This window comes from Ostrinia nubilalis, chromosome 20 (assembly GCF_963855985.1).
Source record: "Ostrinia nubilalis chromosome 20, ilOstNubi1.1, whole genome shotgun sequence".
Lineage (NCBI taxonomy): Eukaryota > Metazoa > Arthropoda > Insecta > Lepidoptera > Crambidae > Ostrinia > Ostrinia nubilalis.
Genome location: NC_087107.1, coordinates 8,809,276 through 8,823,591, shown reverse-complemented (window position 1 = coordinate 8,823,591; position 14,316 = coordinate 8,809,276). Strand labels below are relative to the sequence as shown.

General features: G+C 38.9%; 1 protein-coding gene across 2 annotated transcripts in view; it reads left to right on the top strand.

Annotated features, from left to right (window-relative positions):
- LOC135081595 (enolase-phosphatase E1-like) overlaps nucleotides 1-4,260 on the top strand; it is a 38,062-nt gene extending 33,802 nt beyond the window's left edge. For both annotated transcript variants that reach the window (XM_063976339.1, XM_063976338.1), the window contains exons 3-4: nucleotides 48-2,881; nucleotides 3,360-4,260. In XM_063976339.1, coding sequence (XP_063832409.1) covers nucleotides 48-2,881; nucleotides 3,360-3,468 — 2,943 coding nt within the window. In that variant the 3' untranslated portion in view covers nucleotides 3,469-4,260. The remainder of the gene's footprint in view (nucleotides 1-47; nucleotides 2,882-3,359) is intronic.
- Nucleotides 4,261-14,316: the final 10,056 nt, after the last annotated feature.

Here is a 14,316-nt window from a genome sequence, read left to right as displayed (position 1 = left end):
AGAAGTTTTGTGGTTTACTACAGCCATATTTGTTTTATCTTTTTCAGAAAGAAGTGAAAGTGGTCAAAAAAGTAAAGAAGGAAAGCAAATCAGAAGTTCAAAATGGGGACCAAAACGGAGACTCTGAAGCACAACTGACTGTGAAGCTGCCTACGAAAAAGTCTGCGGCAAAGACTGAAACTAAAGTTGAAGTTGTGAAGAAACAATTGCCTGATGGCAGCATTGAAGAAGTTAAGACCACTATAACAAAAACCACTGTAGATGGCAAAACAACGATCGCCACAAAAACTGAAACGACTATAATACCAAAGGAGGATGAGGAAGAAGAAGAATATGAAGAAGAAGAAGAACAAGAAGAAGAGAGTGGAGAAGTAGTCGTTGAAGAAGTCAAAGAAAACGGCAATGCCGAGGTGACAGAAGAAGTTGTTATCAAGAAGCCATCAACAACAGTCCAGAATGGAGAAAAAACTAAAATAGTCACAGAAGAAGAACGGTCAGAGACGACAGTTACTAAGAAAGTTGCAGTAGTACAAAAGCAGGAGACAGAGGAGGAGGAAGAGGAAGAAGAAGAAGTTGAAGAAGAAGTCCAACAGAAAGTTGAACCTAAGAAGGTTGAACCTAAAGAAGAACCGAAGGTAGAGAAAGAGGAAGTCCAAGTTGAGGAGGAAGAAGTTGAAGAAGAGGTAGAAGAAAAAGTTGAGGTTAAGAAAGAAGAGGTAAAAGTAGAGGAGGAGGAAGAAGAAGAAGAAGAGGTGGAGGAACCTGCACAACCAGAAAAGAAAGAAGAACCTGAAAAGGCCGCAGAAGTTGAAGAAGAACAAGTGGAAGAAGAGTTTGAAGAAGCCGAAGAAAAAGTCGAGGAAAAGGTAGAAAAGACGGAAGAATCAAAGCAAAAAGATGAAGAGTCTGAATATACTGAAGAAGAATATGAATCTGAAAAAGAAGAAGTAGTCAAAACTGCACCAGAACCAGCCCAGGAAGAGCCAAAGCCTAAGGAACCTGAGAAAGAAGTGATTAAAGAAGAAGAAAAGAAAGAGGTCGAGGAAACTAAAGAAGTGAAACCCGAACCGGAGCCACAACCACAGCCTCAACCAAAGGTTGAACCTAGTGTGCCTTTGAGGGAACCATCTATTCCACTGGAGAAAGTAGAAGATGTGGAAATCAAACCCATTGGTGCAGCCTCAGAAACAATCACCAAATCACACACGCAAAACACTGAAATAATCACCAGTAACGAAAGACCGTCAGGTCCGATTAGCACCCAAACTGAATACAACAGAATTGAAAACATTGTAACAGTTAACCGCACAACGAAAACTTTAGATAGCACCTACGAACAACTAACTCAACAAGGTATACCTACCGTCAAAACTTACTTTGCACCAGGCAGGGATCGGATTTCCACATCTCCTCAGCCTGCGAAACCTTATCAGCCTGTCTACCCTCCGGCTCCCGCTCAACCTCAAGAAAGGCGTCACAGCTTGCTTCTTGAAAGGCTAAGCATGGAGCGCCAAGTCCCATCTTCAGACCTTTATCAAAACAACTACCAATACAGCAACCAGACCGTCGACCAGCAGAGACAGTGGTCCCAAGAACCACAAGCTGAAGTCCTTACCGTCAGCAATGTCAAGCCAAGCACAATTACTAACAGTCAATGGTACCAACAAAATCAAAGCAGGAAAGAAAACGTTTTGTACAACAATGTGACCACTCCAACACCTGCTGCTGCTCCGAGCCTGCCTTGGAACCAGTCCTATCTTTCACCCCAGACCCCGCTCCCACCGCAAACCCCCATCCAACCTCAAGCTCAACCCCAAGCCCAATATCAACCCATCTACACTGATAACAACACAAATACTACGTATCAACAGAACAATTACCAACCTTACACACCCAAGCCTTCCACTTGGGGCAGTAACACTTACAGCACTGACACACAGCTTTCTAGCTCATACAACACACAACAGAATCAATACTCTTTACGCAACCAAACCACTGAGTCATATCAAAAATCTTCACAACAGTATTCTTCTAGCTACGTTCCTCCACCATGGGAACAAGATTCAAGCTACGTAGCTGACACCTCAAACCAAAACTACTATCAGCCACCACCACAAACAAGCTCTTACGCTCCTAGCAGTAACCAGGGTTGGACTCCCGCCCCTCCTAAGAGCAAGTTTTCTAAGCCTCCTCCTACGGCCTACATACCGCCTGCTCCTAACCAGTCCTTTGTGAAGCATGTGAATGCCGTGGAACCTCCGAGGGTGCCTGGCAAGAAGACGTACTACAGCGAATATGAGAGGCGTTACATCACTGTGCCAGAATCTAACTACATCCCTGGAGAGAGCAAGTACCAGCCTCAGCCGGATCCTTCTCCCCAATACTATTATGACAACAACGAGCCTGTAGAGACTTCGGAGCCGCAATGGCGAAAGGAACTTCGGGAGTTTACTGAGAAGACTTCTTCTCAAACTACTGAGCAGACTTCAGTGAAGCCGCCATGGGAAGAAGACAGCAAATATGCTAAGCCTCCTCCATCATCAACGTATACGCCGACGCCAACGTGGAGTCAAACGCTGCGACCTAATTCTTACCGCGAGAGGAGTTTTGAGTCGGAGTACGTTGGATCCCAGGAGTTCAAGACGAACACTTTGGGTCGCGGTCGGCCGCTGAGTACTTACGCGAAGAGTAATGTGGATCCGATTCCTGAGAGGGTGAGGGGCGTGTCGGTGGACAGATACAACCCGAACAGCTACCAGGCGCCGGTGGTGGCGGAGCACCCGCCTGTGCAGACTCACACGCTGGTGCCTCCTGCCAAAAGCTACCACAACCCTAACGTGCCTGCGTACCATGCCCAGTCCCGTGCTTCTGCTGAACCTAGGTAAGATATTACATAAATAGAGCATCAGTTGTATTAAATTAAAAATATCCACCGTAAATTATCAACTATCTATTATCCAAGGTACTCTATTTTCCAAGTTTTAAAGTCAAGGTTACATGTACCATGTACACAAGACAGACTACGTTACACTTACAATGCTGTAATTTTCATGCATAATCTAATTTGAATACATTTTGTAGATAACAGCTTTTCGCTTTGTCATTATAGAGAAAGAAAGTAATGTACAATTTTGCATGTTTATGATGGAAGAACTGTGCTATGAACTGCCTATGATCAATGATACATTAATGAATATTCTCAAACATCTCTACAGAAAAGTTTTGGCAACTAATATCATTCATAACACAAATCTATGTTCTTTCTGAATATCGTCAAACCATGTGAATCAAAGCCCTTTCCATACGAGTTATATTTTTGTAATGAGTTGATAATTAATGTCATTCGTCATAATTTCCAGGGAGCAACCGATCTACCCGCAGTCACGTCAGTACGCCGACGCCCGCGCCAGTCCCCTCCAATCCAGATCCTTCAAATACCTCCAGTGGATCACCGGCACTGAAGACTAAGCTTAGGAAAAGTATTTTTAAGTCTTTCGGTTATTTCTGAACGGACGCAGCTGTGGTAACTTATTTTTATAAAACTTCGTCACGATCCTAAAATTCTTCAAACGAATTCGATGTGATTATGTGAAGCAAAATACTGTCTACCACAACGCTGGTTTGCATGTAAGGTTGTAAAAATTCGACGCAACGAGTATTTGTATGTATAGCTTAAGTTAGCCTCTGTTAGTTTTTTATCTGTACTATTAAATTAATTTTCGACTTCTTCAATAATGTACTTAACTCAAACGGGCCTTAATACGTACTAAAATGAGTGTCTATAATTATTACCATGTTCTCTATCATCGTCTTAATCTATACTGTAATGCGATGTGATATTTCTATTTTACGATCTAACCTAGTCAATGAGGCATCAGTTGCCCTAGTCTTCATAATGATGTAATCTAGAACTCTTTGTAAATGCATTTCTGCTTCAGTTTTGTATTAATTAAGTACTTTTTTACTTACTTTTTTATAAGGATCACAATTAACATTAGACTCGGCGTGTTCTATGATACATTGCGTCTTTAGTCTAAAAACGTTTCATGTTCATAACGCACGTTATTGCTTAATTTATTTATTGAATGTAAAGTAAACTATATTTAATTTTAGCCCTTAACATTACTTTGTATAGCGTTTATTTCAGTATGTCGTTTACGAAACGCACGATGCAAATAACACTGAGGTTCTTGTTCCCATTTAATTTATGTTATCCGTGTAATTTTTGTTGAGTTTTGTTTAATAAAAACGGAAATCATTTGAGTTTGATTTTACTCGCTGCTAGTTCAATTTTATTTGGCAAACAAAAAGAAACAAAAATGCGTACAGCCAATATTATAAATAGCTGAAAACGCTAGGTTAAAAATCCTTTTATTCGTAAAACAGAATTAAATACAAATTTAGTTTTAAACTCGAAAAAAGTTATTACATATTTAAGATATATTCATGCAAAAGTATAAATTATATTCGTAGTTTATACAAGAGTTAATTAATTACCTAATTATTGCACACTAAGACAGTGCTGCCACCATCACTTTAAGTTTCGATTAGATTTTTTTTGTTAATCTTCTTTAAAAAGAGCAAAGAATAATCATTGTTTTAGTTTAATTTATTTAAAAAAAAAACTGTAAGGCTGGGTTGCACCATCTTATTTTAACTTTGACAAACGTCAAAAATCTGTCAAATTCCATACAAAAAACTCAAAATTAGGTGGTGCAACTCAGCCTTAGTGTATTTAGTTTACAAACATAACACTAGTACACCGACGAAACTGGGGATCATGGAAAATTAATTTTACTACGAGAGAGAACTACACACATACACAATTACAACCGAATTCAATTATCAACAAAAGGAAACTGTAATTGTGCAATCCCGCTGCTACGAAGCGAGATAAAAAAGTGCCTCCACATAGAATCATTTTTCGTCGCTAATTCCGCGTAATTTTGCGGTGCAAAATCCTTTTAGCTGAATCACATGCACGAGCGAGGTCACGTACTAGCGCAAATAAGGATATACGCCCCCTTCCCCCCAGAAACCGTAAAAACTCTTTAGATTCTAGGAACAGGGAAACGCTCTTCTGCGAAGAACGCTCGGCGACCACGTATTCTGTGGTTTGCACTGATTTAAGCATACGCGAACAGGTGTAGAGTGCCCTTTATTTATGGTTTGGAGTATAGTTCGCTCAGCAAGAGTTGAGGCGATCAACACAAGCAAAGATTTGTATCTGTATAATGCAAGTCGCGCGAACGTCTTGCGTATTTTGACTAATTTGTGTTTTCTGAATTCAAATATTCCATCAGTGTAAATTCGTGCCTCAACTTTCGTTGCTCGACCTATAGGTACACAAGTATTAGTAGAATTGTGGTTCAGTTCAGTTATACCTGTAAGTATTGTACCTGTAGGCGACTGATCAACACTCTGTGCTGAGTTTGAAGTGAAATCGAACAACTTTTGAGGGCTGTATATTGCAAAACTACTTCGTATTGTGACTTTTGGATCTGGTGGAACTAGACGAAACTAGTAAGCCAGTGAGTAGCCAAAACTAGTAAGTTAAAGCGCTTGTTCCCAACGAGTTTGGTACTGTAAGCTTTCGAATACTTTAGATTATTTAATTACTATGATTTTTAATGTATTTTGTCAATTGTTTCTTTCTGATGAAATATCTTATATAATAAAGGTACTTAATGTGTGTGATCATCACTACCAGTGTGAATGGATGGGAATATTTTTCGCAACGAGTAACAGTGTTACTCGTTTGAGTGTGATTCGTTGGGAATAAGCGAGCTAGAGTATAGTCTCAAACTTAATAAGCAGTCATGTATCTAACAAGACTTTTTTGATTCAAGAATTATTTTACGGTACCTATACCTACTTTAAAATTTTGAGTAGGAAATTCCACTTGTATACTTTGTACTGCAATAAAATACATTTCTGTGGCGCATTACGTGTAAAAACAATTCGTTAAGTCGTTGTTTATGACGTTTATGGTATTTAACAAAAGTAGGAAGTTAAGTATAACTTAACAAATGGGTTGGCGGCATGCCAGGAGTTTGGAAGTTACTCGTAGAAGGTTGAAACTTAATGCGTCTGCTTTAAAACAATTTTGCTACTCCATTGTGTATACGTGCCAATAGGATTTGGCAATCTTGCAATAAAAGGTATTTTAAAATCTCCTGAAATAGGGACAGTTAAGTTTTACTATAGTTGTCTCATCTTAAATTGCATTTCACTTATGGTGTGATTGCAATCAAATACCTTACTTGTTCTGCATTAAAAAAGTAATATCACTGAATTTGTATTTCCAATCCATAGGATTAAAAAAAATTGTTTATTTGGCACAAGACATTAAAATTACAATTACTTACTTACTTAACTAACCGTAAATTACTAATTAACGGGAAATTATACAATTTGTTTTTGGATAATCCATAAAAAGGGTTCTAAACTAATTCATAACTTTTTTTATAAGAAAGGATGGCAATGCAAGTAATACCTTACTCATTAGATTAATAACTTCATTAATAAAATTATTAATAATACCAACCGGCCGTTGTGGAAATCATTGGGCGAGGCCTATGTTCAGCAGTGGACGACCTGTGGCTGAAACGATGATGATGATGAAGTAAATTATGAGCTAATTATTCGTATAGGTATCTTATCTTATCTTAACCACATCTTAACTACAACACACACAAACACACACACAGTACACAGATTAAATAAGGAGGTCACAACGCACACGCTATCCCATAACGAGATGTTAATCACCCACAACTAATGGAAAAGAAAACTCCCCAAAAATCCGTGAAAACACAAAGGTGCTTGATTGTAACCAAAAGGACGTCCTGGGGGATACCCAAATTGCTCTCGTTAGTCGATTACATCGTAATGTTTTCGATTGCGCGATAAAAGAAATCGGTTACCGGCGAGAATCACTCAGCGGTGAGCTATTACGTGTGGGTTCCGATTACTGAAGAAAAAAGTGAATTACATTGAAATTGAGGTTACGTAACTAATGGTTTGAACTTAAAACGTGAAGGGATTATTTCAGAAGAATTTCAACTTGGTTGTTCACTTTATGTACTCGTAGAAGTAGAAGAAGATAATGTACCTACCTAGTTTCGTCCATTACTGTAGCCTCATAAGCTCGTTGCAAATTTTGAACCGTAAAATTGATTTCGAAAATATTTAGTTCTTAGTCTAGTGCATTACTTTTCAAATTGTAGAATGTACCCCCTGTTAAAAGAAAAGGTCATCAAAGATCTAAGACGTCCTGTGAACTTTAAGAGACCTATATGACTACCACGTTCACTGAACGGGTTAGCCAATTCTGTGTTTGCCGCTTCTTTCTATAACGGAATAAAGCTTGGATGCCAGGTGAAATACATTTATTTATATATTTTTACTCTAATGATTAAGGTTGCCTTAATCTAAGGATCTTTTAATAATCTAATCCTAAATTAATCACAGAAAGCGCTTTCAGCTCGTCCTTGAAATAGCGCGTCAAATCCCTCCAAAACGTTTTTAAATCCAGTTCAAACGATTTCTGTACATCAAAAACACGACATGTAATAGGCCGGTGCACCGAGCTTCGTTATCTCTCGCCCAGGGAGGCCTATTATGTTCGGGAGAAAAGAAATATCGTAAATTGCTATAATCTATAGCGTGAGCGAATTTGCGATGCGTAAAATGGAACGCTTTGTTGTCGATCGTTGTCTAAAACATCGATTAGGTTTACGAACGATCCATTACGAGGTTAGCGGTTGTGATAAGGTTCTCTTGAGATGAGTAAGTAAAACATGTAAATAAACAAGCTTTGTATAAGCAAGCACGCTGAAAATCAGTGTCGTCTCTCAAATTTGAGACCGTCATACAGCTACGAGTACATGTGTAGTATTTTATTTCATCTAGCAAACTCCATGGGCCAGTGGATGGGCTCTTTCAATACAAATATTTTACGTAAGTTTCATGTATTTTCCAGTCGAAAAAATATAAGTTTTCTGTGTCCATGACGTCATAAAAAAGGCTTCAAATTGAGAGCATGTTTATCAGAGGTCAATTTGTGTTCATTATGTAATCTCTATTAGGTAACGGTTTTGTTACTGTACCTACGAGTACCTAGTTTGTAAGTAATTTTCGTGCAACCAGTAATTTTCAAGTTTTATTGTGAGTTTTCTGAAAGTTGCAACAGATGTCAGTGGCCGTCTGAGGTGAGTGAAAAAATTATTCTTCTCAGTCGTTACATTCTTGACAGAGTGGTCGTGGTCGTCAGGAGTGTGGATTCTTGTGGACGAATGTTGCTCGCCTTATGGTGTTTCGCCATCTTTGCCTGTTGGTGGAATCATCATTCATCATCATCAGCTTGGTACATTCATGCAGGGGACCGCCCACAGCAATCTTGATTAGCCGGGCTAGGATGCGCGCCGTGATAAAATCTTATCGATGATTTTAGATGCTTATCGCGTCAAATCGATAAAATGGCGGCGCGTATCCTAGGCCTTGGTCTGTCCTGAAAAAGTTTAGTTAATATTAAAACAGTTATATCTAGATCGGTAAAATCCAGAATTGATCATGTCCTACACTACAAAATTGTAACAAGCTCGCTAACAATCACTGCACCAGCGCATACTTTTAAGTTTTACGTTGCAACTAACGTTATCACGACAGGCAGTGAAATGTAGTCGCAAGTCCGACTACACTATCTGTAATTAGCCCTTTATCACTGCCATGCCCATTGTCGGTTGTTTTGTGGCTTTTTATTGTAATTGGCTTATCGGTAGGGTGTTTACTTGAAAAACTAGTAAAAACGACTTATAGGGCTCCGTTTACCATCACCCCAAAATAGAAATTGTCATCTCCGAGTTAAGTGTCAAGTAGGCTACTCGTTGCTTAAAGTCACGAGTAGCAACGAATCCATAACACTGAAAAGACTGACGGTAAAAGACTAAGGCTGGGTTGCACCATCTTACTTTAGCTTTGACAAACGTCAAAAATCTGTCAAACTCCATACAAAAAACACCGGTTATCGTTAAAGTTACGGTCAAAGTTAGGTGGTGCAACTCAGCCTTACTACTTAGAACTTTACTCGGAGATCGTGAAAGTGGCCCTTAGTTTTTATCTTCTTGTATAAATTTAATAGTTTTGAGTGATTTACGATCTCTATAAAAGCCAAAATATGATTGTTTTCAGTTTACTCTTCTTGAGAAAAAGAACTTGTCAAATGAGAGCTGAACTCACACATTGGGTTTTGTATCATCCGTAATGTTAGTAGGCAAAATTACGCAATTTTTATATCTAATATCTTAAATAATTGTGTAATTCAAAGGAAGTTACGGTTCACATAATCTAAATATTAATGTAAACAAAACAAAACTTACCGAACAAAGACAAAAAATCATCTGCCATTTTCGCGTCGCAAAATTTTAAAAGATTCCCCGAAATCCATTTTCCCTTGAAAAATAACGAGGATGCTATCGAAAGGAGCTTTTTATATTAAAAGTACAGTCGGGAACGAACATTTTGTAGTCATTTTTGGATTTTATTTACATTAATTTATGAATAAATTTAAGTATGCCTCAACCAAAGTGATTCACTATGGGATTTTGATACTAAGTTCAACTTTGAGTACTTAGATAGGTAGTGACTTATGGTCCTATGTCCCCTAGATGGGGCAGAGGGCGTCCACAACAGTTACAGTCCTCCATCGCGTTCGGTCTTGAGCTATGTGTTTGATTTCGCTCCAAGTCTTGTCGATCTTCGAGCTATTAGCACAGAATAAGTAATAGTACAGGAGATAGGTAGTACCCACACACAATGGTAAATAAGAAAACAGTATTTAGTGTGAATGTTAATAATATCAATGCATATCCTGCATGGTAGTTAAGGAATTTATTAAGGAGAGATGTTTTAGATTTATAGAATTGTTATACACATCAACAGTACACACAATGCAGTAGGTACAATATAAGTTTATTTTATTTTATTTAAGGCATATCTACAGAGAACAAACAATAGTTTTAATAGTTAGTCGAAAACAGCCGAATTTTTTTAAAGGAAAGCTGCATTACTTGATTACAGGGCAAAATGAAGAACAATATAAGGAAAAGTTTTAGTTTATGAAAAAGTTTTCGTAATTATTATCTCTGGTTGTACTTCCCCTCCCAAAGATCACAAACAAAGAGGGTGATCAAGTTATCGCCTCAGTCGGTTTGTCGCCCAACAAAGGCTTAACTTTTAATTGGAGTTCAAATCCGCCATATTTTATCACTAGCTCTGCCCGCGGCTTTCGCTGTTATATGCCTATTCAGTTATTTCACTGGTCTTATGGACTTTCAATACTTCTATGGATAGTTTTTACACAATTAGGCTAAATCTAATTGATTAGGCTTTCTGATGTAAATTTTATGAATCTTCTTTAGTACGAGTATACTCACTAAATGTGACTTAACTAGTTAGTTATCCCTCTTATCAATAAACTAAAGTAGGTACTTAATAGAACTTTTTACTGCAGGATGTGCTTTTCATAAAGAACATTATTGAGTTAGGCACAAACTCGAAATCGTGAAAAAAGGTTTGTTGAAAATTAAAAATATTGATAAAATGCACTACATTTATTGATAAAATAAAACGTTAAGTGATGCAGGCGTAACCGTAATTTTAAAGAATTTGAACGTACGAGTACCTATACAAGGTGTTAGGTAAATGGGTATATGAGCCGACACTAGCCCATGTTAACATGGATAAATGGTATGGTGAAGTCAGAAAATTGATATCATCATTTATTTTTAATTTTCATACAAAATAAATTTTATAAAATCCGATTTGTTTTAAAATAAAAATAATTAAAATGAAGATATCAATTTTTTGACTTCACCATACCATATATATGCCCATGTTAACATGGACTAGTGTCGGCTCATATACCCATTTACCTAACACCCTGTATAAAATATATTTATAAGAAAACTGGAAAATATGAAATGCAGACAGACAGAATTCATTCGCATACTATCACTAAAAGGTCCTTTGTTCTACCCACCTGAGCCAGGAATCTTTGGCGCTATTCTGGGACACTGTTTAACGTACAATAGAGAATAGTTAGGTAGGTCCACTCTGAACAAAGACCAATTAACAAAACAAACAAATGTACAACAATGAACTACTGGACTAAGAGCCAGTAAACGCCAGACCTACATTATTTTATAAAAGCTGAATGTTTGTTAGCGTATCTTCTCAACATAGGTAAGAAAAAAACGTTGGACCATCATGATGTTCGGGTCATACATACGTACATAACATTATTTGCTTTAAAAACACCCACAACCTTATGAAGGTAGCAAGCAGGAAGGCGTCAGCGCTTTGTAGGCCGCTTCCAACCGAGGCTAATCTGGAAATCATTGGGGGAGGCATAGGCCTCATAACTCATAACATAGGTTCAGCAGTGGACGTCCTATGGCAGAAATTATGATGATGATGAAAGTGTGGCAGGTTCTTATATCTTCTGCAATTGGAGAAGCAAAGCGAATGCTGGTCCATATTATGTCATGCAAGGAGCTGCATACGAGAGCCTATTTGATATTAAAACCTGGTCAAGCTAACTGCGCACTTGGCAGCCGTGACGTCACATCTACTCTCTGGTATTGACGGGGCGAACGCGGGGAGGTGTGTGGATAAGTGAGAGGTAGAGTCATATTCCAGCGGAGTGTGCAGTTAGCTCGATAGAGTTGTAAAAATAATTTTTGAGGCTCTTTTTAGTCTTTCTCAATTGTGGCTTGAGTTTCAATGAGTGACAACGGGAAAATTCCAGCTCGGCTTAGTAATGAGTTCTGTAACCCATTTGTTTTGGGAAATCATAATGAGATACCGAAAGTTAAGAAAAGTAACAATTTTCGAACAGCTGTCATCTGTATAAATAATTTCGCTAAGTCCTTCTCCGTAATTGTCTGTGTTTTGTGGACTCTTTTTTTCGTCGCCATTTGCTTGATGGGAATTTCAATTGTTTATTACGTTTTATCTTTGGGAGAAGATTCTCTTCACCTCACTGGAGTGCAGTTTACTTTGATATTGCAAGTTATCTGCCATTTTTAATTGGTTCAACAGGAACACGATTTTACTCTAAAGGTTAATGTGATAATAAAACAAGCCTGTCTTGCCCAGAAGATGCCTATTCACTCGTTCCATATAAAATGGGGTAAAATCCAAGGGGTTGTATGAATTTTAGAAGATATACCTACCTTGGCAGGGATTCCATTCCTAGCTTGTACTTATGCATTTTAATAGTAGTAAGAAAGCTTTTAGAACCTGTTTAAAGTTCAGAGTATACATATAAATGGCATCACCCTCTGTTCATCATCATCACTACCATTTCGGCAATTCGGCCACAGAACGTCCACTCGATTAACTTTGATACTCGACAACAAAACCACAATTAGACCGTTTACCAAAAACCGCGTGGTATATGTGATCCGGTCACAAATAATCCGGATTCCGACTATATTCGATTAGTGATAACAAATATCGGACAGCTGGTCCGATGTTGTGGAAATTAGTCATCGTCCCTAGGGGACATACGTTATTCATAGAAATACAAAACTCGGTGGCCGGTGGGGCATGTGATGGAGGAAGAAAATCATTAGATAATAATAACAAATATTAAACATAAAGGTACACGGAAGGCAATTGGACCTGACTCAGTCTTCATTTCGCTGGAGCAGGAAAGTTCTTGAGTGGCGACTGACCACGAGCCGAAAGACTTAGCGTGGGCAGGCCTCCCACTAGGTGGACCGACGATCTGGTGAAGGTTGCGGGAGGTGCCTGGATACAAGCGGCGCAGGACCGGTCCGACCGGAATACTTGGGGGAGGCCTTTGTCCAGCAGTGGACGTCTTTCGGCTGAAACGAACGAACGAACAGTCTTCGTTGTAAGGAGAGATCCTTGCAATACTGATTTTCAGCCATGTCAATTCTCTAAGATGCATAAGATTGTCTTGATCATCGCCATCAGTCAGTCTATGGCAATCCAGTGCTAGATGTAAGCCTTTCCCAAGGAATAACACAAAACACGATCTTCCAATTTTCGATCCTGCCAGCCTGGCAGTCCTTCGGTCATCTGTCCATCAACCAGGTCTCCATACTCTTCATTTGAGAACCTGTTTACTCCATCTTTCGTCAATTGTCTCAAGTATTATAATATTATCTATTGGCAGTAGATAACGGATAATCTGGTCAGGTGGGGATTCTTGGATAGCTTAAACATGGAGTGCAGGTGCGGTTTGTCCCCCAGTCGATGAAGCACCTGAGGTGGAATTGTGAATTATTTGAATTATTCTGTCAAACGCTTTGTTTAACTGACTTTATCGTACGTTATGAACTGTCAAATGATTACGATTGCTTTACACAATTGCACCTCTGATGTCGTGCCCTGAGTGCCCGAGCAACTGCACTCAGGAGGATTTGATGAGTGCTGCTGACAACGCCACTCTTGTGGCGGAGTTTTGGGCTGACACTGTGTAGGTTTGTTGTAGACTCGAAAAGAAGAAGAAGTAGATAACGGCTCACGTGGCCCGGCCACCATAGTACCAATGTCTTTTGTTAATTATTTTACTACGCCTGTAATCCGTTTTGCATTGGAGAGGACTTGATATGCCTAGGCATATAAGCCAAATAAGTAAGTTTACAACCCGGTCGAGTTAACTGCGCACCTGGCAGCCGTGACGTCACATCGACGCTCTGGTACGGACGGGGCGAACGCGGGAAGTCGCATTCTAGCGAGGTGTGCAATTAAATAAATACAAATGAGTAGGTTATCTTCATAGAAACGCACCGAGCGCGGTTTGTATCTATGTGAGCGCGCCAATACGTATGCGGCGCGCACGCACACACTGACAAAATTTAGCGTGGATTAGCGGGGAGTTGCGCCGATCGAGCAGCAGCAGATTGTAGCTGAGTAAGCAGTTAAAACGCTCCTTTTCATGCATTAAACCATACATGCAGTGGCAGTAATTTGACTGTCATTCGAGATAGCATGTGCACATCAATTTCATTGCGAATAGCTACCACTTTAATGTTTGATATTTGGAACTGACTGACACTAACGGTGTAATGTATACGGATCTCGTGGGAAAACAGTAATTAAAACGTTTATTTGTATTGCAAATTTTTAGCTTTAAATCTGCAAAGTTTAGAACTAGATACAAAGGAAAGCTTAGCGAGGTAAATACTGTGGCATCCTACGTGGTTGTAATAGATGTAATATTGCAACAAAAATATGTATTTTATGTGATATTGACCTATGAAACCGTGGGCATCAGTAAAT